General features: G+C 41.6%; 1 protein-coding gene across 4 annotated transcripts in view; it reads left to right on the forward strand.

The window, feature by feature from the left end:
- PPP2R2C (protein phosphatase 2 regulatory subunit Bgamma) overlaps positions 1–23,121 on the forward strand; it is a 210,185-nt gene extending 187,064 nt beyond the window's left edge. For all 4 annotated transcript variants that reach the window (XM_068403259.1, XM_068403261.1, XM_068403258.1 and 1 more), the window contains 3 exons: positions 6,713–6,882; positions 11,623–11,714; positions 22,830–23,121. In XM_068403259.1, coding sequence (XP_068259360.1) covers positions 6,713–6,882; positions 11,623–11,714; positions 22,830–23,121 — 554 coding nt within the window. The remainder of the gene's footprint in view (positions 1–6,712; positions 6,883–11,622; positions 11,715–22,829) is intronic.
- The last annotated feature ends 621 nt before the right edge of the window (positions 23,122–23,742 follow it).

Below are 23,742 nucleotides of genomic sequence, written 5' to 3' on the forward strand. Positions count from 1 at the left end.
TGTGTTGATTGGAAGAGACAGTGTACAAAGTGAAGTGTCGTTCCCTATTCAACCTTTCCATGCCACTCTTAATTACAAACCCCTCAGTCTTTCCTAGGCTGAGGAGTCCCAGACATTTTATTTAGTCATCCCCTGCACGGAAGTAATTTGATACTTCTGGTCATTGTTATTGCCCATTTTTGTGTCTTCTTGAGACCTCTGCTATGTTGGAGGTAAGACCAGAACTACACATAGCTCAAGATGTGAGCACATCTTTTAATTAAACGGCACAAAAAAATAGTGCCTTCTGTGTTGAAGGATAGTAACAGTGTCATGGACTTTAAAAATGAGTGTGATTAGTATTTTTATATAAATTCAGTGAAGTTTAGCTTAGGTTTTTTTATACTAAACTTTATGAAATATATGTGGTGGAGCAAATCACAGCTGTCCTGGGGAATGGTGCTAATTTGCCATCTAAACATATTACAGTATAGTTAAATAATTTGTAAGATTTTTAGCATAGGATCATGTGTTGTGAGAAAGATTTAATTAGTATAACTATGTACTCCAGAAAAAAAAAGAATGTTTAAAAGTGTTTATTTATCAGCTATCAGGAGAGCATATTGGTTCTTGTTCCTTTTGCAAGTTCCTGTGGCAAGTCTGTCAAGATGGGTGAAATTCCATACGTTTCAAAGTACCGTTTTCCAGTACATTTTAATCAGGTATTGCAGCCATTTTCATTTGGGATCTGAAATGAAAGAGAGACTTCATTTAGATGATAAATTGTTTGGCCTGGGACTGCATCTGTTTTCTCTGTTTATGAAACTTAAAGCCCACTGAGAGATTACCTGATCCACCACCAGTATTTCCAGGTCCAGTTGAAATGCACCTGTTGTATGTGTACCTATGTAACTCAGAGGTTATCTGTAGTAAGTCCTTAATTCAGCCTAACTGCAGACTGTTTGTATGCTTGGATAATAAAAAAGAGAATTATTCTCCCTCTCTTGTTCCAGCATCTTTGCTGCCTCTGGCCTCTGGTCCTCTCCCTCCTCATTAACCCCACTGCCTCTTTTTCCAGTGTTGCCAAAACTGTCTTCACCCATTTGTAGCTGTGACCCTTGAACAGGAACTGCACAGTTTTCTACATCCATTAGCTGTTTTTGGAGGGAGAGAGAGAGTTAGTTCATGGTGCAGGATTTCCAAGGATTTAAATCTATGTAACAACACTTAAATGCTGTAAACCGAGAAGTTTTCAGGACAGGATACAAACCAAAAACAGTATCCTCTAGGAAAAAAACTTTAATAAGTTATTATTAAGAAAATAGCTTCAGAAGAAGCTTTGTTTTTCTGCTATAGGGAATGACTTTTTAAGGCTGCTTATCATGTTATCCTATGAATGATGGAATTTCTTACTAAATCTGTGGAGCTGGTAAGATTTCATCTTCAAGTTTTCCCTGGTTTTGTTTTTGTTGCCCCCCAGAAAATCACATGTTCTGCAATATACGTAAGCGTCATTCATCTTTGCTTTCCTTTTTACATATATTTGGCTTTGTAATAGCAAAGAATTGGGTTTATCCGTAGTTCTGCTTCGGGTGAGCAGTAACAGAAATTTTCAAGGTTCATATCTTTATGCCTTAAGGAGTACGCAGCGTTATCATCAAGGGTCTTCTCCCTTCCTAGTTCTCTGTTTCTCTTTGTTGTGTTTACTGATACTTCACAGTAAACCCTTGCAGTTATCATCAAATGCTCAGGCCACAATAACAAAATTTTGCCAGACCTTATACTCTGTTTCTCTCTTTCAAAAGCAATGAAAGATTTGTTTAACTGAATACAGCTGACATTTCTTTTATCCCATCAATCCATCATACACTTATAAATTCAGGTTGAAAATAAAAAGTAGCTCCAGATAAACTTTCATTATATTAGATAGATAGGTTTTCTGACCCCTGCCCCATATTATCTCAGATACTGTTATTGCTTTCCCTTTAAATAGATCAATTCTTCTTTGTGTTTTTAAAAACATTATTTGTATTTGTATTTTGGAACCATCTGCCTCGCAACAGTGCTGTGAGTGCTTGTGTTTTTATTTCATCCAGGCAAAAGAATGAAGGTAAAAGGAAAAGGAGAAGTGGAAGGAATGTTGAAAATTCAGCTGAGGCATTACCCAAGGTCCTATAGTATAATGTAGAGAATCATGCATAATCCTTGTTGCGATGATTTTGGGAGAAATACAGGAATTTGTATGCTATATTGGATTGTGACACTGTGTCTACCATATTAGCCATTTTTAGCATTATTATTATTATTTTTTAAAGTTCACATATGCCAGAATTTACACCCTGCAGTGATTAAAGCTCTGCCCAGAAAACAAAATATTAATTTTCAGTGGTGCTGGAGTCTGGAGAATACCAATGACATCATCAAAAATATGCATCTTTGGAAATGGGACAAACAAAGAGAAAAACCTTTTATGAGAACATAGGGTTTTATGTTTTCTGAGGCTGAGTTATTTTTGGCTGTTGTTGGGATAACGGTTAGTTACAATCTACTCACTATTTTTCAGTGGAGGGCACACAGTAGTGCTATTTGATTTATCACTTTCCTGTGTTCCTAGCTGTTTGATACCCCTCTTTCACAATTACGTATTTGGGAAACTGGAATGTCGTACAGCAGCAAAAGGTAGCTGGCGAAGCTGAAGACGAAGGCAGTATCGGTGACTACCAGGTCTCTCTCCAGACCATTACAGTGGGATTTCAAAGCATGCACTCACACCTTGTGGCCCTTGCAGTTTGTATGGTGTGTGTTGAGTGGAGCGAAACATTCCAGTCTACACATTATCAGACGTTTTTGGCAGTTAATGTAAAACTAAGAAACAGGATGTGTAAGAACAGTTACATTCACATGCGTAGCCCTCATTTTTGTCAGCCATTAGTTCTTGTCTGCAATTGAACTTGAAGGGTAGTTTGGGTTGTTTTTTTTTTCTTTATTGGCTGTCTCTTGTCCAAAATCTATAGCTTTCAAGTTTGTGGAATCAGGCCCATATTAAAATAAATGGGCAGTTGCAGTGGCAGCACCTATGACACCCAGAATGCAACTCACCGGCTTGAGGAGAGCCACAAGGGTGTTAGTGGGAAGTGGGTGCACCACACTCTTTTTAGCTACTGCCTGAGGTGTTTGCTTTCTTTTGGCCAGTGCCTGGAAGCGAAGCTGAGTGAGATGGACCTTCCACAGAATCACAGAATCACAGAATGTTAGGGATTGGAAGGGACCTTCCCACCCACTCTAGCTGCTCCTGGCCTTTTTTTTTTTTTTTTTTACTTTAAAAATATGCATTTATTTCTGCATGATAAATGCACACCTTAGAGATGCCTTTTCTATCCACTGATTCTAAGGAGACTCTCCATGTCTACATTAGATCAGAGAAATTCAAGGAACACTAAGAATTTTTTTTACAAGAGATGAGAATTTGTTTTTCAGCAGATGGCAGTTCCTTTTGAGAAAGAAGCAGCATATTTTTATGCTGCAGATTTTCTTCAGGATTCAGGAAAACAGTGCTCTGGCAAGTATCCTTCACCCAACCCATCCTTCTCTCCAAAGTCTGGACTTACTTCTGTGAGAAGCTACCCTGGTTTTTAACTTGTGAGCAGGAAGCCATGCAGAAAGGGATTGAGCATTTTTATTTCCCTAAGAAGACTTCCCAGCTTCCCCAAGTATCTGCCAGTGGAGTAAGGGGCAGGAACGGCATCTTCCTTGGAGGCTCCTCTCCAACACTGGCTATACTTGAGGTATGCTCAGCTTCCCTCTGTAATCCTGTGATATTTCTCTATTCCACAGTCCTGTCATCAGGGTCATATTTAAGTCTGAGCAGTGTCATGTGAAAGCTGAGCACACCACACCGTTTGTGTTTCCTATGTTCATTAGTTTGCAACTAGACAGGTAGCTTTGTGTCTTTCATATTATTAGCACTGTGAAGGTTATCAAGAACAATATTAATGAAAGTTAAATACCCTTTTTCATGGAAAAAGTTAGTTATTAAGAAGTTAATCAAGAAATTAATCGAAGAGTATACTAGAATTTGTAATTGAACCTCAGTAGAGTTCTGATTCCAGGTCCTGATCTAACAAGATTTATTTAGATATAGAAAAGTAAGCTAGATTTGAAGTCTCGTGTTTTGGGTGCTGATTGCCCCCTGGCATAAGAGTGGCCCCAAAAGATAAGTCTAAACTGTAATGAACAGAAAATGTGTTGCCAGTGCAGGCTGGCAAACCTGGTTTTGCAAACAGTGGGCTAGCACTGTGTTTTCTCCTATCAGCTTGAAGAGGCAAGGGTTGAATTTGAATTGCTTATCTGAAATGAAGTCCAAGTCACATGGCTGCCACTGCTGTTCTGCCTCCAATTTCTCAACTTGTATTAGCCAAACTGAACGAAGGCTATGCTTTTTTGCAGTGTATGCATAACCTTATGTTGATGCTAAACCAGAAATGGCTGAGACCCCAGACCACTCTATCTCACCTTCATTTCCTGAGGCCAATGCCTTGTTCTGGTTGCTCAGGCATATGCTGCTAGTTGCAAAGCTTTCTCTGGAACACTGGGAGCTGCTGCTTAATCTCCTGTAACAATTTTCCTGGCTTGGTTATGCTGACTATAGGACCTATCTGCAAAGAATTGCTGCTACTAAAATTTCTACCACTATCTTACTTTCTGTTGTGATACGAGGCTTTCATGCTTGCACTAGTTTCTGCAGTTAATTAATCTTTCTAATACTTACTGTGCTAAGGATAGAAAGGCAATAAAGAGTGCAGATAAAGGATGAAATGGTTTAATCTCATTAATTAACAAAATACAGAGTATCCAGGTACAAATATTACTCCTCTTCTAATCATTGGGAGTTGGATGAGACACATAGAGCCAAGAAAATATATCTCAGCTATAAATGAAGGTGTAGTTCAGTTAGTGTGTTTTTTTTTTTTTTCTTTCCTGGTTTTAATAGCAACTTCACATTGTAATTAGAAGGATGAAATTCCTGCCAGCCAAGTACATAGTTCGGACAGATTAAAGGGAAGAGGTATGAGAAATGATAATTGCTTTGTGCTCATCAGACTTCTATTGAAAATCTGACAGGATAATTACAAAATACCTGCTTTGCAGAATGTCTAGGCAAATTTTTAAAGAGCTATTTAAAGTTGTTCATTTACAATCTGTCTGAAAAGTTTTTTCTCCCTTTTTAAAGTAGTTCATTACCATTTAGATGTGTGGTACATGTTCAAATATAGACCTTATTCTCATGTGCACGCCTGGCTGCATTCCACTGCCCACCCCCAAAGAAAATTGCCCATAATTTTTTGCATTACCCCACATACTTCGCCCACGTACTCACCCTTAAATTTCAGCAGAACATTATTTCACCTGGTTGATAGAAACTGTAACCTTGTTGCTTTCAACAGTCTGAATCATAGTCATAGATAAATTAATTGAGAGAGAAATGTTCCAGTGGACTACACAAAAAACTCTGTTTTGACTGACAGTAAAATGTTGTTCTACTTTTAGCACGTTTTCTTGTCTCATCATATGGCTTTTCTTCACCCGCTTTTGAAACTTGAAAAAGACACTCACCAGACTGCCAATTTTCAAAGAATATTCTAGACATAGGTGCCAAAACCCTACCGATTTTGCAGAGAACTGAAAACTCCGAAAGCCTCACTGTCTACTAAAGTTCACCATATGAGATCATTTGGATCACAGGGCCACAGATACCTGCAGAAAGGCAACAGAGTTGCTCTAGGCACCTGGTAGGCAGGGCTAGAGTTACTGCAGGCTTTTTGGGGAAGGATGAAGAGACCTTGGTCATTAGTGGACTTGTAACAGATGAAGTAGAGCCCACTAATACCAGTTGTTTCAAGTTCCTGCAATTCAGTGTGAGTCATCCAGTGTCATTATTATGTACAGTTGAACAGGGTTGACCAATCTAGCTACAAGAGCTGGATTTCCCTGTGTGGAGGTACCGTAAGCAATATTTCATGATCCCCTGCCTTGTTGGATCATGCAGCGCACAGAACAGCTAACCAGCACGTACAGTGAGTTTAGTGCTTTCCAGAACTGTCAGCAATTGCACATCAACTAAGTAGTTCATGTATCAACATGGTAAATCACTGTCTATTTTCTGCTCACCTTTTGGGAAGAAGTAATTACAATTTGCAATTGCTTTTCAGAATTCTCATATTTAGTCTCAGATGCCTTCAGACATGACCAGTGAGTAGCCTGCAGACTGGCCAGCTGGTTCTGGCAACCAGGGCACGCTTTGAGTAAGCACCTTTTCCAGGGATGCCGGGATGGTTGCGAGACCACATGTACACCTTTCATGTGACAGAGACACCTGAATTTTTGTTACGTCAGGAAACAGGACATGAGGACCCCAGAAAGGATGACCATAGATGAACTGCCTCGCTATAGATAGCTGTAGTTAACTAACTGGTGTATTTACATAATTTCCCAAAGTGCTGCTTTGGGTCCATAGCTATAAGGTTAATTATTGTAGTATTTACAGCTTACAGTTTGTATTTTTATATAAAGATAAAAGAAGAAATTAAGTGCTGGGCATATAATTAATTCTATGTCATGTTCCTTGGTACATTGAATTACATATTTCACAAGGAATGCACAGTTCAGATTGTACAACAGAGCGTTTTTTTTAATAGAACTCTGATTTCTCTCTTGCTTGTTTTCATTTGAACAGTTTATGAAGAACCAGAAGACCCCAGTAACAGATCATTTTTTTCAGAAATTATCTCTTCAGTGTCAGATGTCAAATTCAGTCACAGCGGTAGATACATGCTAACAAGAGATTACCTCACTGTCAAGGTTTGGGATCTGAACATGGAAACAAAGCCCGTAGAAACGTACCAGGTGAGTATCTCCTATGTCTTGAAATGCAACAATATAAAAGCATCTTACTGTCCAAAAACGGAATGTTTTCCTAAACTTCTCATTGCTTAGTCTGAGAAGCAGCTAGCTGAGAGAGCTGCTAATCAAGGTGGTTAAAATCCTCACAGTGGCATCCTTGTAGTTGGAAAAGGGCAATTTCAGCATTAGTAAGGAAGTGTAAGGCCTGGGGAGTCAGGGTAACACTCACTATGGATTGGGCTCTTGAAAGAAATGATGCTTCTAACAAGGGAAATCATCTCTTCGCTTTGGCAGCTGTTTTCAAATGATGTATTTCACTATTAACATTTAAAAGAAATTGAGGAGAGGATTTTGTGTGTTGCTTAGCATTCTGCTCCCACTGGGACTGCTGAGAGTTTACACCTTTGTAATTTCAGAACTTTTTTTTAAAACTTCATCTACACGTTTCTCCCTTGAGCCTAGTTCTAGAAGTGATCAGCGTTAAACCCTGACATCACTGACACAGCAGTTTGCAAATGCCAGGCAGACACATCTGGTTGCCTAAATTCATTGCGATATTATCCAGACAAAATGCCAGTGGCTCCAGCCAGCACTGAGTTTTTACTCTGACGTCTGTTCTGTTTGGCAGTAGAGGGCTGAGCTTACATTTTTTGACTCTGCCTTGAAGAAGGAAAATATGTTTGTGACACAGAAACTGCTTGTAATGAAAATGCAATGAGAAAAAACTGTTAAGCTACCTACAGAAGAGTATGCAGAGTAGAAAAAATTTCATTCATCTGGCTCATACTGCTTACTCAGACAGTCCTGCGACAGGGCTGGGAACAATCCCTTGTTTTCTGTGTCTATATAATGATAGGTGGAGTACAGTAGTACACAGTAACTGTAATTAAGATTGGTTTTAAAATAACATGTAATGAGAGTTTGGTAGTATGTCTTGTCAAAACAACCGAAATTTTACATCAATAATGTTGGAGCTATTTATTAGCTAGTGTTTAGTAAACAAGTGGGCCCCAGTGTTTTCCAATGCACCCATTATATTTCGGTGGATACTCTTCAGTGTGCCTCCTGTTAGTGTTGGAATGTCTGAACCTGTATACCTTTAAAACTACAGAACTGGTTTTGCTCTGAAAATGGCAGTACTTGTAATGCTAAATGCCTTTGAAATGTTGATATGCTGTGAAAATGGAGTGGGAGGGTAAGGGCGAGACTGTGTTTTATATAACAGAATCGTATCTCAGATTTTTGAACTTAGGTAATATATTATTTTATACTTATGGTAATGGAGTAGACAACCTTGTCCCTGGAGAGGAATAGCTGGTCAAGCCAACCTGTTTGTCTTGACTTTGACATCTGCTTTTATTTCCTCCCATAGGTAGCTGTGAAACAAGCTGGCCACCTTTAAATCAGTCTGACACCCAACAGTGGGGCCAATTAAAAAGTTATGTTTCTCTATGCTGAGATGGGGAAAATGAGTATAATGTAAAATTTTCAGTACTGATTATTGCAATCAGAAGCTTAGAGGAAAAAACAAAGACCCGCAACAACAAAAACCCTGCAAATATAACAGTGTTCTTGCTGCCTTACTTTAACCTATGGATTGCATTTCATTTTCAAATATTTGTGCAGTCTTTGTAAAGATTATACAGATGCATGGCTGAGCGTTGCAGTGGACTGAAGGAGAATCTGGAACTCAGGGGCCTTAGGAAGCCAATAGCACAGGACTCCGTAGGATTCACACGATCCAGCTGCTCTGGGCAACCTTTCATGTTTTTCAACTGCAGAGAGCAGAGAATTCTGTTCTTAAGAAAAAGTGGTTTTAAAATTACTCTTTTAAATAATTTGTCTTAGAGGTATCTGTCTCTCATGTACATAAATATCATATATAAACTTGGAAATCTCTCAAGACGTTCTTTGTGGTGGATCACCTAAAGGCAACAAATAAACCGAACATTTTCAGTTATGTATGCACATAATTATGATGACACGTATATCATTAAAAGATTAAAAGATATTCATTAAAAGATTGAATTTCTCATTTCATCCACTGCATGTTAGCCACTTAGATATTGTCCAGCTGCGAGACTCATGAAGAGGGTCACAACAGGGGATTTCCCCACAGGGTTGTAAGAAAGAGCGAAGTCTATAACGGTACTGCTTCATTCTCAGGTCACAATTTTACTAACACAGAAAAAAATCTAATTCCTTATGCAAGTTCTTTTTCTTATCAATGCTGTGGCTAAGAGAATGCTATTGCATAGAGCAGCTGTTGCAGCCTTGCTGAAACACGTTATCTGCTGACAATGATGCAACATGATTTTTTCCTGTTATGCTTCACATAAAAGAAAAAAGAGCAGGAGTGTGGTGCGCTGGACAGCACTAAAAGAGCAATACAGTGGAGTGGCCAGTGCTTGAATGTTGCAAGGCAGCCCTGCCTAGCAGGATACCCTTCTGATGCTGCCAGGTAAATTACCCCAGCAGAACCATACCAGCAGCAACCAGATGTGAACATGTCCATAGCTGATAACAGCTTGATCCACTTTTGTCAGGGTCTGTTGCATAGGGATTTGGACTAATGTGTCACTTACCAGTTGAATTCCTAATTGTGACTATTCAGTCTAAGTGAAATAGTTCCCCCCATAGTCACGTTGCTGTGTTAGTCTGAAGCACGGAATGACTAGATAATTCCATGAAGGTCTGACCTAAAACAGTGCAGTGAAAAAAAAGGAGAATGCCTTGTGTAATTAGGAATGAATTTGGTTTGGATTCAAGTACTGTTCATATGTGGTAAGAGCAATATGTAATGGACAAGGCAAATCTGATTTTACCCTCAATTGGTAGTGGCAGATGAGCATGCAAACAAGGTGAAATTTAAGTGTTTCTTCCAGTTAGTTTTTCATAGTCGCTCTGAGGGTCTGAATGTGGTCAAATGTGGTAATCAAAGGGTCCACATGAAGAGCAAGCTGGTTGTCCAAAGCAGTAGTGCAAGTCGGCAGACAGAGTCAGTCAAGAAAAAGGAGCTGAGACCTTGGAGAGATCAGTAAGAAATGTGAGAGAGAAACTGCAAAATGCTTTTTGACAGAGCTGATAAAAAGTCACAGCTCCAAGCTGTGGAGTTGGACACACTTCACAAAGGGTCTGTACATGAAAGTGGCCATGACAGATGGCTGCTGGAAACGGTAACAAGAGGAAGACCTAGAAATGACAGTCAATGAGGCAGATGCGATCTACTTCCTTCTCCTGCCTCACCCAACCTTTCTATTTCTTCGCAGTGTTGGGAGCTCACAAAGATGATAAAGAACTCCATTTCTGTAACAAATTACACTGCTAACATAAAAAGGCTTTAAGGAAAGAGAAAATGAAAGAGTTTAATTACAGGGGGTGCAAGAAACTGCATCAGAACTATGTGTTCTGACCTATTACTCACCATGTGGTAAATACATTTAATTGTGAAACATTTTATCTGCATCTACCATTTGCCTTTTATTTGCTGTATAAGACATTATCTGTTGATATACAGCTCAGTGCTCACTTATCTATTAATGAAAATTGATCCAAGACTAAAATTTATAATTCTTAATAACCTTACATTACAAGTATTCTTAGGATACTGTACAATTTGGCTGTTGAAAATGGGTTAGTGTAAAGAAAATATAAGTGAAAGGTCCCTCGTCTAGTCTTGACAGAAGTTATCTTTCTAGAAGAAATGTTTACGCTCTCAGGCCAGAGGATGATGCTGAGCATCCATGAGCAGGAACAGTCTCCCTGGGCCGGCAAGAACCAGTACCTCTGTATGCCAGAGCTAAATTATGCCCTTCGGCTATTGGATTGGAATGTGTGCTCCGAGAGGCCAAACACGTCTTTGTTTTACATTTTGTACAACAGCTAGAAGAAAACATCAGGAGTGAAAGTGTATTAGTAACTTCATCAGGGATTTACTAGCTCATTATTTCCTTGTGGAATGAAACCAATCATCCAGAAGGAAAACTAATCAAATTCAGCAAAGGATTGAAACAGTTTGCATGAGATCTGTCTCTATGATAACCCGTGTTCAGCAGAGTTGTGTGGCCCAGAGGAGAGGTCTTCTGCTGCTTAGTCCCACTTTTCAAGCATGTAAGTGAGAATTTACAATGTTGGTTTTAAGTCTCAGCCAGATAGGAGATATCCTTGGGCTAAATTAGTGTTCTAATTTCCAGCCTGTGCAACTACAACCTTGTACTGTATTTGGCTTCTGAAATATCTTACCCAAATATATGTAATACCATATGCTACAGGTTCTTTTAATAGAGCCAAGTTCTTTCTGCCACAAGTGAGAGTCCACTTATCTTGGAATATGACATTTTTGTTACTATTTAAATTATATTTCTTGCACATTAATTAGCATATCTAGGGTATCAGCTGGTGAAATGTCTTTGGGAATTAGGCTAGCACTGAGAAAATCACCCAAGCAGGAAACAAATATGTTGAAAAGGGGTGATCTGCATCCTGCTGAGGGAGGTATGCTTCATGCCTTTCTGCAACAGTAATTCTGTAGCACCTGGTTAATTGGGCTGTGGAAAAGTAAAGATAGCTTCTTTAAACACAGTGGCTTCTGCAGTAAACACAGCATCTTCTGCAAAGCTACCAATCTGTGCAGCATTTTTTGAAAGTAAGCGTGGGAGATAAAGCAGAGAGTGGGGGGCTGGTTGTGGAGTTTAAAGTTTTGTTTTATTTCAAGAATAATAACAATTATTTTCTTTGAAACAGGTCCATGATTACCTTAGGAGCAAGTTGTGTTCCCTCTATGAAAATGACTGCATCTTTGACAAGTTTGAATGTGCATGGAATGGATCAGACAGGTAATCCATCCTTATGCCCATCACTGTCTTAATTTAACAAAAGAGTTCCCATATGATGGGGAGCAATCAGAAAGTAAAGCGTTACACATCAGTTTACATCTTCACATACCAGTGTTCAAGTCGATAAAAGGTGTTTGCACATTTGGTGCAGTTGTGTCTCTAACCTCGTTAGACATGATGTATACCTTGCTAATCTTGGCTCATGCCTTAGGGGAAAAAGCCTTCAAATTCTGTCCGTTTTCACCAAAATGTGGAGACCAGTGATGAGTAGTGTTCCTCAGGGGGCCCTGTTGGGAACTGGTGCTGTTTAACATCTTTGTCGGCGACATGGACAGTGGGATTGAGTGCGCCCTCAGCAAGTTTGCTGACACCACCAAGCTGTGTGGTGTGGTCGACATGCTGGAGGGAAGGGATGCCGTCCAGTGGGACCTTGACAGGTTTGAGAGCTGGGCCTGTGCGAACCGCATGAAGTTCAACAAGGCCAAGTGCAAGGTCCTGCATGTGGGTCAGGGCAATCCCAAGCACAAATACAGGCTGGGTGGAGAATGGATTGGGAGCAGTCCTGAGGAGAAGGACTTGGGGGTGATGGTTGATGAGAAGCTCAACATGAGCCGGCAGTGTGTGCTTGCAGCCCAGAAAGCCAACTGCATCCTGGGCTGCATCAAAAGCAGCGTGGCCAGCAGGTCGAGGGAGGTGATTCTGCCCCTCTACTCTGCTCTTGTGAAACCCCACCTGCAGTGCTGCGTCCAGCTCTGGGGCCCCCAACAGAAAAAGGACATGGAGCTGTTGGAGCGAGTCCAGAGGAGGGTCGCGAAGATGATCAGAGGGCTGGAGCACCTCTCTTATGAAGACAGGCTGAGAGAGTTGGGGCTGCTCAGCCTGGAGAAGAGAAGGCTCCGGAGAGACCTTACAGCAGCCTTCCGGTACCTGAGGGGAGCCTACAGGAAAGCTGGAGAGGGATTTCTTACAAGGGCATGTAGTGATAGGACGAGGGGGAATGGTTTTAAACTGAAAGAGGGTAGATTTAGATTAGATATTAGGAAGAAATTCTTTACTGTGAGGGTGGTGAGACACTGGAACAGGTTGCCCAGAGAAGTTGTGGCTGCCCCGTCCCTGGCAGTGTTTAAGGCCAGGTTGGATGGGGCTTTGAGCAACCTGGTCTAGTGGAAAGGTGTCCCTACCTGTGTCAGGGGGATTGGAACTAGATGATCTTGAAGGTCCCTTCCAACCCAAACCATTCTATGATTCTATGAAATCATAAGTAAGCTGCAAAAGTTAAAAAGAATGCTGCCAACTTGCACAGCCTCACCAACACACTAAGGAAGCTTTGTGTGATCCTGTAGTTACTCATAGGCTGCCTCAAAAATCCATTTCATTTACTGGAAATAGGGAGCGAGGAAAGGCAGTCCCAGGCATGCACTGATTCTACACAAAATGCTGCCACCTTCCCACTGACATAAATGACAGTTTCTTCTGATACCTACCCCTGTGCACTGAAGGAGAGGTCCTGGTTTTTATCTTGGACACAATATCTTGTTGAATATTTTCATAAGAAATATTGGTACAACAAGTCAGAGAGTGTGAGTGAAGATTAAATGTGCTAATGCCATAATGTTAGCAAATGGTGGCAGTACTTTGGGGAGTAGGAATATTGTACGGGAAGAACTGAGCAGCTTAGAGGAGTGGGATAATAAAAATGAATGAAATCCAGGAGTATAATACAAGGTGAGGATTTTAGTTAAAAGAAAACACAAACCTTCATCTTATCAGTTGGAAACAACTCATGGGGACATTCATACGCTAGGTGACTGTGGAAGGGATTAGCCGTCTACAAAATGCATGTGAAAGAGAGCACAGGAGCCAATTTTGAATGGCACACACTGACTTCTGGCTCAGCAGAGGTAGGAGCCAAGAGGCAAAAGTTTGGCACCCACTGAGAGCCTGGAACTGTGCCTGCAGCTCACATAGCCTCTCATTTGGGAAAGAGAAAAACGGTCCATCTCATTGTATTTGAAGCAGGCCTGCCCCCCTGGACTGGGCAAGGACTGTGAAACAGACTGTGGGGCAGCTGTGAAAAAGGCAAATACAATCCTTAAATGGGCAAGACTGGGATATCCAGCAGAGAAGGGAGTAGTGGTGACGTTATGTTAGGGTCATATTCAAAGACCTTTGGACTGCAGTTGCACATTTCTTGTCCCTCATCTCCAAGGTGGATGAACTAATCAGGCAAATGGACAGCTGCTCTAAAGAGGGGAGAGAGCAGGAGTTCGGTTTTGATCAGCTTAGCAAAAGAGAAGCCAAGATTATACTTGCTCCTAGTAAGTATATCAAGGAGGTGTATATGGGGAGGAAGAGGATCTAGCTAAGCTAAATGTGAATGATAATGACACAACAGCAAATAGGTATTGAGTGACAACAGGTAATTACAGCCTGGAAATTAGAGGCAGTTCATGCCTGTTCAGACAGTGACAGTATGGAACAGTCTTTCCTTCCTGAGTAGTGGAGATGTAAGAAGCCCAGCTGTTTTGATGGTGGTGCTCAGGAAATTTGTGAAAGCAGTTATATGAGACATTGGTTAAAACAACAAGTGTCTGAACTTGGAAGTGCAGAACAAGGTCTCTTCCAGTCCTGTGTTCCACAAATGCAGGAAAGTGTAATGCTGTACACTGTGCAAGGGGCATCTTCTCTTTGGACTACTTCCCTTTGCTCAGTTCCTGTACCTGCCCAATGGAGAGATTCTGTCTTTACTAAGAAATAAAACTTTTAGCTTGTATTGTTTACTATGCAAATGAAACTATATAATTCCATTATCTCTGTTGTCTGCATGCCAGGGTAATGTGTCTTCTGACAAGGATTAACTCAGCATTGAGTATCCCCTGTGATACAAACTGCTGACCATTTGAAATGACATAGGTGGACCACACGGGGCAAAATCCTTCCCAGATTGCTATGACTGCAGCTTGAGCACCAGCTGTTGTGGAAATGGCTTTGATATGGTCTGAAAGTGGGAATGACCCACAGAAGTTTCAGGGGAAGATCCAGGTTTTGGAGCTTTTCTCTGAACCTCCCAAACCCATGCATGAATGGATGTTTTAGCAGAGGGTTGACTCAGTAGACTGGTTACTGCTTGAGTTTGGTCCTACTGGAAATAACAAAATAAAAGCCTTTCTCAGAAATAGGACGGTGCTGATCCCTGCCTAAATCTGGCACACAAAAACAGCACAATCAAGTAATTTAGATATTGTGAAACTTTGACAAAGATTCAGGGCTTTTTAGGTCCTTTGAAACCATTTTGCTTATCCTTGATGGCAATTCCCAGTGCGTTGTACAGGATGGACAGCCACGTGTGCCCAGGCCCAGAGTCTTTCTCCTGTAGCTGAATGAATGCTGCCATCCTCATTAGTGAGGTAAGACCACTCTCCGGATAGCTGCCTGGTAATAATAGAAATATTATTCAATATCAGGATTTAAAGTGAGGGTAATATTTTCATTCCTACTTGACAGATCAGAAAGATCAATGTGGTGAGTAATTATTAAGTGGGAATATTAGATTGTCGGGGCTTCTTTATTGTACTGCCCAGACACTGGGGCGTTCTTAGTCGTGCATGATTACCAATTCCATCACTAAACACAATACGCTGCTCTTGATTGTAAGAAACTGTTGAGTAGAGTAGCTGGCAACATTTGTGAAAAGATAAGGGTTCTCTTTAATCTACTTGTTTCTACGAGTCAAGTGTATCAGCAGTGATGTTCATTTTTTGATGAACATTCACTCTTCTGAGCTTCTTGCTTCTGTTTATGACAAGTATTGCGTTGTTTTGCTACACATAATTTAAATTCTGTTTGGATACCAGTAACTCTTAAAGAACGGTTCGTTTGAATAGAAAGGTCACTTAATTTGATCCTTTTGGTATGTATTTTTTTAAAGAGGACTCCTGCTAAAGGTAAGCAATGCCTATTAACAATGGTACTCTTGGATGCTGCAATACAGTATTTATATTATTAATACATATACATAACAGTAATAACTGGAGTTCTAAACATGTTATTTTTGTCCTTTGCAGACTTTAAAGCTACAACGACAATTTAAAGGGATAGGATGGTTCAGTTAAAAAAGAAAGCTTATTTATTATTTAGGTGAAAATACTTTCTATTAATTTTTGTCATTACTAAGGAGTTAATCTAGGCTATGATAGAACCTGATGGTGAGGCTGTTTACAAAAAAAATCAATGTACGTGAGCTCTGATTAGAACGTGATTGATGCTCAGTTACTCCAATGAACAGGAACTAATATGATCAGACAGACCTGATCTCATTTGCTGAAGGGCACATTAATCACTATGTACTTTGGCAACAACAGTGGTCAGGGGAGGGAGTCAAGCAGGGGTCTTACAGTAATGCAACCAGATGAGCACATAGTATCTGTAGTTGAGTACATTACACTAAAATCATGCCATCTTTATTGTATATACATCATTACATGAGTATGTAGAATATGTGAGCCCTATTTATACACCGATTTAATTTAGTTCTTCCATTTACTTCTGAAGTTAGGTCTTTTAATAATGACCCACAAGACACTGTTTTCTTCTCGTTGTCAACCATACCCATTTTGTTATTTCAGTTTTCCCTCAAAAATTAGCACTTATGGAGCCGGTTGTGTGTTACAGGCGAAGCCAGTAAAAGAAAAAAATAGTGTAGTAATTCTACATGGTAGGAAGCAAATACCTTAATTACTACTCTTTCTTTTTTAAGATTTTAAATGAATGGGTGTATGGGAACCCTTCCAGGGAGACTTCTGAATACTATCATGATAAGTGATATGCTGTAAGCAGATGAGTGGAGTCACATACAACTGTTCAGTCAGTCCTTTCCTACTGAACTGTCATTCATCCCACTGAATATCCGTCAGCCTTCACTCTAATAATGCAGAATTGGCAGGTCCCAGTGGATGAGATGTTAACCGTCTGTTCCTGTCTGACAGCACACTCCATGCTGGAGAGCTGGAAGACATCATTTTGTTCTCCAGGCTCGGCATGTCAAATACTAGCTTGGAAGGACTTGGGGATCCCCTGTTCTTGTTCCCAGTCTTATCCCAGACAGCTGTACTGGAGTGCCACAGCCCTGAATCTGGTGTCTCAAGCTTTCCCATCGTCATACTCCCCAGGAGGTTTAAAGAAGTTCCTTCTTTGTGATGGGGAGTTAGTTGCTTCACATAGCGCTGAGTAAAGGAACATTCACCAGTATGCCAACAGGCCTCCACTGTTTGCAACAGTGCTTCCTCCTTCCCCTTTGTCATAATAAATCTCATTTTTCATTCCCATGAAAAGTGTTTTTGAAGAGTTTTCCTGGAACCAGTCCTTTCTTCTCGTAAGGTCAGCTTGTCACGAAACCAGATCTGGTGGGCCTTGCTTGTCAGTCCCAGGAGACTGCAGATGTGCTGTTCTGCACTGGTACACATGCTAGTGAAATCTTGCAAATTTAGGGGCTCAAAGTATAATTGGGGAGATGGTTTCAGGTCAAAGAAATGGTCCCTTTCATGCTGGGTGCCTTGAGGGACTCCTTTGCAGAGATTTACAAGTCTGGAGGCAGGCTCTGGTGGAAGCTGCTCTGAGTCTCCTCCCCTCACACTTGCTTGGATTTGATGTTGTGCCTCTCTTGCCACAGGGAATGAAGTTCTGCTGCCACATTTGCAGGGTTTGGTTAATCGGGCTGGTTTAGTTTTCCTGTCATCCTTAAGTCTGGCATGCACTGGTCCTTGAAGCTTGCCCAGCCTTAGTCCTGTCACACCATCCCGTGGCTTCTATGGGCTCTTGAGCAACAGTGGAGGGGGGAAACTATGCCACGAGCTGTATTTCTCTGGAAAATAGAAACCTACAGGTGAAGGAAAATTTCTGTGCATCTAGGAAGACTAATCTGGGCCAGAGTTAGCCCAAGAATTGTAAAAGAGTCTTCAAAAAAAAACCAACAACAAAACCAACACAAAACAATGTGAAGCAAGTATGGTTTGGTTTTTAAGCAAGCTTTCATTCCAGCTGAAGTCCACAGAGTTTCAGGGCGAACCCTGACATCCAGGAAGGCAGCTGAATGGAGCAATTTTGATAAAAAGTGTTGCATGCAAGGATGGCTGCAACATGGATGACATTTAAGAGCATGGCTTGCAATAAAGAAATCTGAATGATGTATGGGAATAACATATATGAGAAAGACAGAGATATGCCAATTCTTAGTGAGTGACATGTTTGATGAAATCTCAATGCCTAAAAAATATTGTGGGAGACCTCATTGCATCTTAGTGCAAATGATGAAGTGCTATTCAGATGCCCTTGAGGTTGGTGAAGTAGGGAATTTGTTGACCTTCCAACAGAAGCAGAACTTTAGAGAGAAGCCACATACTGAAGCATTTCATTTAACAAAGAGTCATTACCAAAACCAAAATATTAAGAGCCAGATGTTTTAAGGTATTAAGATGCTTAAAGATTCTGAAGCCATCAGTAGTTGTTAGAGTGGGGCTGTGGACTCTGAAACTCTGGCCCTAAATTACACATCAGCGGTACAACTACTGGTTGTCAGTTCAGCCTAAAGGAGAAGGTGAGGATGGAAGCCCAAAGCCCTTGAGGGCTGAGAAACCTGTCTGTGAGAGTAAGCAAGACCAGAGGTAGCGGGGGATGGCAAAGAAAGGGTGAGCAGTGAGACCTCCAAGAATAAAATGCAGACATGAGAGGAAAAAATAAGGAACTGAGAAAGGGAAGTGACAGAGTGAAGCAAAAGAGACAAGACAGAGCAGGGAACAGAGGATGAAGCTAGGGAGGACACTTCACTGGCAGGAGAGAGAAGCAGATAAGGTGGTTTTTTTTTTAAAGTTGTAAAGCAGGGTAGAGGGAAATGGAAAAAGGGGAGGGAGGAATGAACAGGGAAGGGGAAGGAAAACCTAACTGCAAAGGGTGGTAAAGACCAGAGTCAAGATTGTAGGAGAAGAAAAAGAGAACAGAATGGCAACTAGGGAGGGAGGAAGAAGAAACGTCAGTATAATAAAACTAGGATTGGACTGCACTGAGGGTTTCTCCTTCCTCTTTTACCTTCTGTAAGAATACATTTGCCCTGCTTGTAAAGAAAAAAACAAAAATGGTAAGACTTTGGGCCATAGTGACCCCACGTGAGGACTGAAGTTTGGCAGTGAGATGCCTCAGATTGTGTCAGTAATTAGGAGGAACACCCCAGTGTCAGTGCAGGCTGGACGAATTAGAGCATTTCGTGTTGTTGCTCAAAACACGCACATCTGAAGAATTGTCAGAAACCCTCAGGCCTTGCTCGGAGCAGGTCTCAAAGAGGGAGCATGGGGTACTCCATGTGCTCCGCAGAGCAGCACCGCGTGGAGAGGAAAACATGTTCCACTTGTGGGGCAGCGCAGGAGGGTTGGCGTGGAGCTGGGCGAATGCATTTGGGGCCCTGCAGATACGGGGTGTTGCCTCTTCTTCCAGAGCACCGTCTAGGCTGACGACGCATGAAATGTAGGCAGTGGTAGCCCTGTCACTGCCATTGGGGCTTTTTTCCTGCTTTTTTGCCTTTTTTTTCTTTTTTTTTAAATTATTTTTTTTAATCATGCTGCCTGTAGCTGTGGTGGTTTGAGCTGGGTACCGTCTATCAGCCGCTTTGCTCCAGCATGAGCTATCAGTATGCTCCTCAGGGTGCACCGGAGCGTGTTCTGCGTCCTAAACACCCCTGTATGGCTGAGATGATGGTACCTCTGACCATGCGTAGCACAACTTGTAAACCTGCTTTCTGACTCAAATTAAAGGTGATCAGGCAGAGCTTTTCCAGGCTCCTCCCTTACACACCCATGAATTAGTGTGGGATGTTTTGGGTGAGGGGCTTCATTTGGTTTCTTGAACCAGACTCACTTGCAAGGGTTTTGTGTGAGCACTCGTCATAACACTGCTGTGCAGAGCAAAGAGCCTGGAAATACAGAACAGACTCTTCCTACACTCAGCTACAATTTTTATTCTGATAGATATATATATAAAATTCTCCTTATCGCATACATTCCATTACTGTATGTTATATTTTCCTGAACAGGAATAAATGGCAGGCTTACATCTAGTTCTCTCTTTTATTGTTATTTTAAGCAGCAGGTAAGGTTATAATCCATCTGTGTTTGTGACCTTGAACAAGAATGGGCACTTTCTCATTTACATAATGCTATTTTTTACTGAGCCATTAAACTGCAGAAAAACAGGGCCAGCATGAAAAGTAGTCATCTACATATGTTAAAAAAATAACTGCAGTAAATCCAACTGAAGAAAGCAGACTTAAAAATATGCGAGAGTTCAAGAAATTAAAAAGCAAATGGACCGTAAAGGCAGTTTTACCTCAAGCAAAACCTCCTAAAGTAAGATTCTTGACAAGCACCTCTCTGTGTGTTTGGTGCCCTGGTACTCTGCCTGCATGAAAACTGCTCCCCTGACGGTTTTTGCCTTCCTCTGGAGGGATGTGCCTCCTTCCCCTGGGAGCCACAGCTCTGCAGCCCGTGGCACAGGGTGCCCCAGTGTTAGGAACCTGTTTCAAAATTTTGCCTGGGGGGAAAAAACCCCACAGTACTCTGCTGGGCTGTTTGCATCACAAATTGTGTATGTTAGCACTGCAATATGAAATACTAACCTCGGCTTTTTCATGTTGTGGATAACCATTACAGCAGGAGCCGTAATGACAAGACATGGTGATTTGGAAGGAGTGAAACATTAGATTTACTACTGTTGGTTCAGTTTCTGAAATAGGCACTAATCTTGATCAGTACGCTTTCTGCAGCTTCTGGGATATGTTTTATCAAGCTGTCACAGTGAGGTTTTTTTTTTTTAGCTTGTGAGATTGTTAACTTGTGCCTTACTAAGCAGGATTGTGCCAGGTGTTTGCAGGTGGGGAAGGTAAGGGAAACCTGACTGCAGGCAGCCCAAGGGCAGGTACTGTGTGCTCTCCTGAGCAGGGAGGCAGCTCCCTGCCAGGGCTGCCTGCAGCTACGGATGGCCAAGTGCCTCTGTCACCCGTCCCTGAGCTTGGCAGAAGAGCAGTGGTACAGCCAGGGGTGCGCTGCCTGCAGACCTCAGGAAAGAAGCCCCTTGACAGGGTGAAGGCTGTAGGTGAGCTATTGCTGAGGGCAGCGCATGCTGTGTCTCTGTGCTACGCCTGATTTGCAGCAGTTCCCTTTAGCACTTCAGGAGCTGCAAAAAGCAAACTCCATCAGCAAACACGGAAGCAGGATGGAGCTGGCAGTCCTGCTAGTGATCCACAGCGTACAAACCCAGCTCACCCGCTCCAGTTACCCTACAGTGGCTCTGAAGCGAGCAGAGCTGCTGTCAGTCCATAGCTGGAGTGCAAAAGCAGTTAGCGGCACAGCCCCCGTTTGTGTGTTTTTCAGTATATTATTCATTTGTATTACAGTAGCTCCTAATGGCCCCAAATGAGGTCAAGGCAACACTGGCTGGAGGCTGCACACAGAGTGTAAGACAGCTCCTGAATCCAGGAGCATCTAATCTAATCAGCTGGTGAGTGTCTGTACCACAGAGAGTGTAGTTTATGCCTTATTCTCCCACAGCTGCATATGCTGTGGTCTCCTGGCCAGTATGCTGCTCGACACAGATTTCCCATAAGTGGGAAACAACAGCAAAGTGCTGAAGCAATGTAACTGTCACTTGAGATGGAGGTTAGTTTATTATATGAGAAGCATGGGAAATATGCTCCGTTGGGCTCTACTAGAAAGGCAAATAGTTTCTGATTGCCTGAGTCTTGTAACTGTACAGGTTTTCCTGTGGAGACTTGACCATTTGGGGTGGATTCCCCTTCCAGAATGGGAATTCAGAAAAACACCCTATTTGGGGCTGAGACAGGAGTGCAGAGCGTGGCCCTGGCTTCAGATATGGAAAAAGTTCACAGGGGCTGAGCTTTCAAACAAGGCTCTGAAATCCATGATTATGCTAATCCAATAACCTGAGGGCCATGGATGAAATCCTGAATTCATTAAAGTTAGTGACAAAATATCCTCCCCTAGGGACTGAGGGAATGAAACAACTGGCAATCCATTATTTCCAACTACAATCTGATTAATGGGGTAATTTTTATACAGATTGAGGTATGTTTTCTGTCCCTTTCTCCCAGACCCAGAAATATATCCTGACTTGATTCAGACTTCATACAAGAGATGACAGAATCCTGTTTATCAGCGTCTTTATGTTTAAGAAGCATTGTAGATGATACAAATTTTAATGGTGTCTATACTTGCAAGGTCTATGGCTTCAGAAGGGAAAAGAGTTTATTCTGGAAGGAATTTACTCATGCAAACTCAGTGTGATTTTTCAGAGCCTTTCAAAATACCTTTCTTCAAAATACTCATTGAAATATATAATTATGTACTAAATCTTACTATTGTATCAAAAGGTTTGAAATACTTGGAAATTTTCTTTTAAAGACTGTTTCTGGCATCATGGTAAATCTCAGCTGTCAGAAAAGGTAAGGCTCTGCAGAAAGAGAAAATCCTGAAATATATGATCCTTAAATGCCCATAAAAAGCTGGAGGGTAATTAAAAATAACTTATTATAACATATTACTTCTATTGTCTTGTGAAGTCAATCTCATGATGTCAGGGTCCTGACATTTGTGCGTGTGTCAGGATGCAAGTTTTGGGGTAACTAATTTTCATTGACTGCCCTAATAGGGAGGGGGAAGACATTGGTAGAAGAAAACTATTCACTCTGGGGGAAACTGGGAAAAATCCTGTTTTATATTTTTTAATACATTTTATTGGAACAGGCTGCCCAGGGAAGTGGTGGAGCCACCATCTCTGGAGGTATTTAAAAGACGAGTAGATGTGGTGCTTAGGGATATGGTTTAGTGGTGGACTTGGCAGGGCTAGGTTAACGGTTGGACTTGATGATCTTAAAGGTCCTTTCCAACCAAAACTATTCTATGATTCTATGAATCTATATTCTTTCCCAGCTGAAACCAGAAGACATCTTATCCTAAGGTTAAAGCTCAGCTGTCCTGATCCAGTCATGTTAGTAGATGTCCCACAAGCTGCTTTTTAATTGTCTTTGTTTTCTCTCTCTTTTTTTTCTCTCTACAGCGTGATAATGACAGGAGCCTATAACAACTTTTTTCGAATGTTTGACCGAAATACCAAGCGGGATGTTACCTTGGAGGCATCCCGAGAGAGCAGTAAACCACGAGCTATTCTTAAGCCCCGGAGAGTCTGCGTCGGAGGCAAACGGAGGAAAGATGACATCAGTGTTGACAGTTTGGACTTTACTAAGAAGATCTTGCACACAGCCTGGCACCCAACTGAGAACATCATTGCTATAGCAGCGACAAACAATCTGTACATATTTCAGGATAAAGTGAACTCAGAAATGCACTAGATTTATCAATATCCCTCTATATTTACAAACCAGCCTCTTGAGAGTTGTAGAAGGATGCGATCTTCACAAAAATTGTGGCTTCTGTGGTGGGATTTGTAGGTTGCATCCTTTCATCCCTCAGCCTGTATCATTATTGGTGGCAAGCCAACTATTTTCCATCACTGCAACTGTATGAGTAAAAGGCACGACTGCAAAACCAGTACTGAGGTCTGTGTTGGTTCCTTTAAACAAACAGGGGTATTTATTCGTTTTGGGAGTGCTCCTGAGGAGGGCTGAGACTCCTCAGCTCCCGGCAGTCCTTTCGAGGGTCTCAGTGGTTCGCAGGACCATGCTGTTCTGGTGCACTGCCTGCTTTTGCAGTCCACAGCATTTACCACATTGTTAGAGCTTTTTGCCTCAATCTCTTGCTTATTTTTCTTTCAGTAACATTCCCCTGTCTTTCAACTAAGCCAAGCCTGTTTGAGTGAATGAATAGCCACAGCCCTTTAGAGCACGTGGCACATCGGAGGGGCCTCATGACAATTATAACTGGAAGCAGAATTGCTGCTGGTGAAAAGCCGCCCTGTCTCACCTGTCCCGTTCCCTTCCTTACAACACTCTCTTGTTTATTTATTTATTCTC

This window comes from Nyctibius grandis, chromosome 6, assembly GCF_013368605.1.
Source record: "Nyctibius grandis isolate bNycGra1 chromosome 6, bNycGra1.pri, whole genome shotgun sequence".
Classification (NCBI taxonomy): Eukaryota; Metazoa; Chordata; class Aves; order Nyctibiiformes; family Nyctibiidae; genus Nyctibius; species Nyctibius grandis.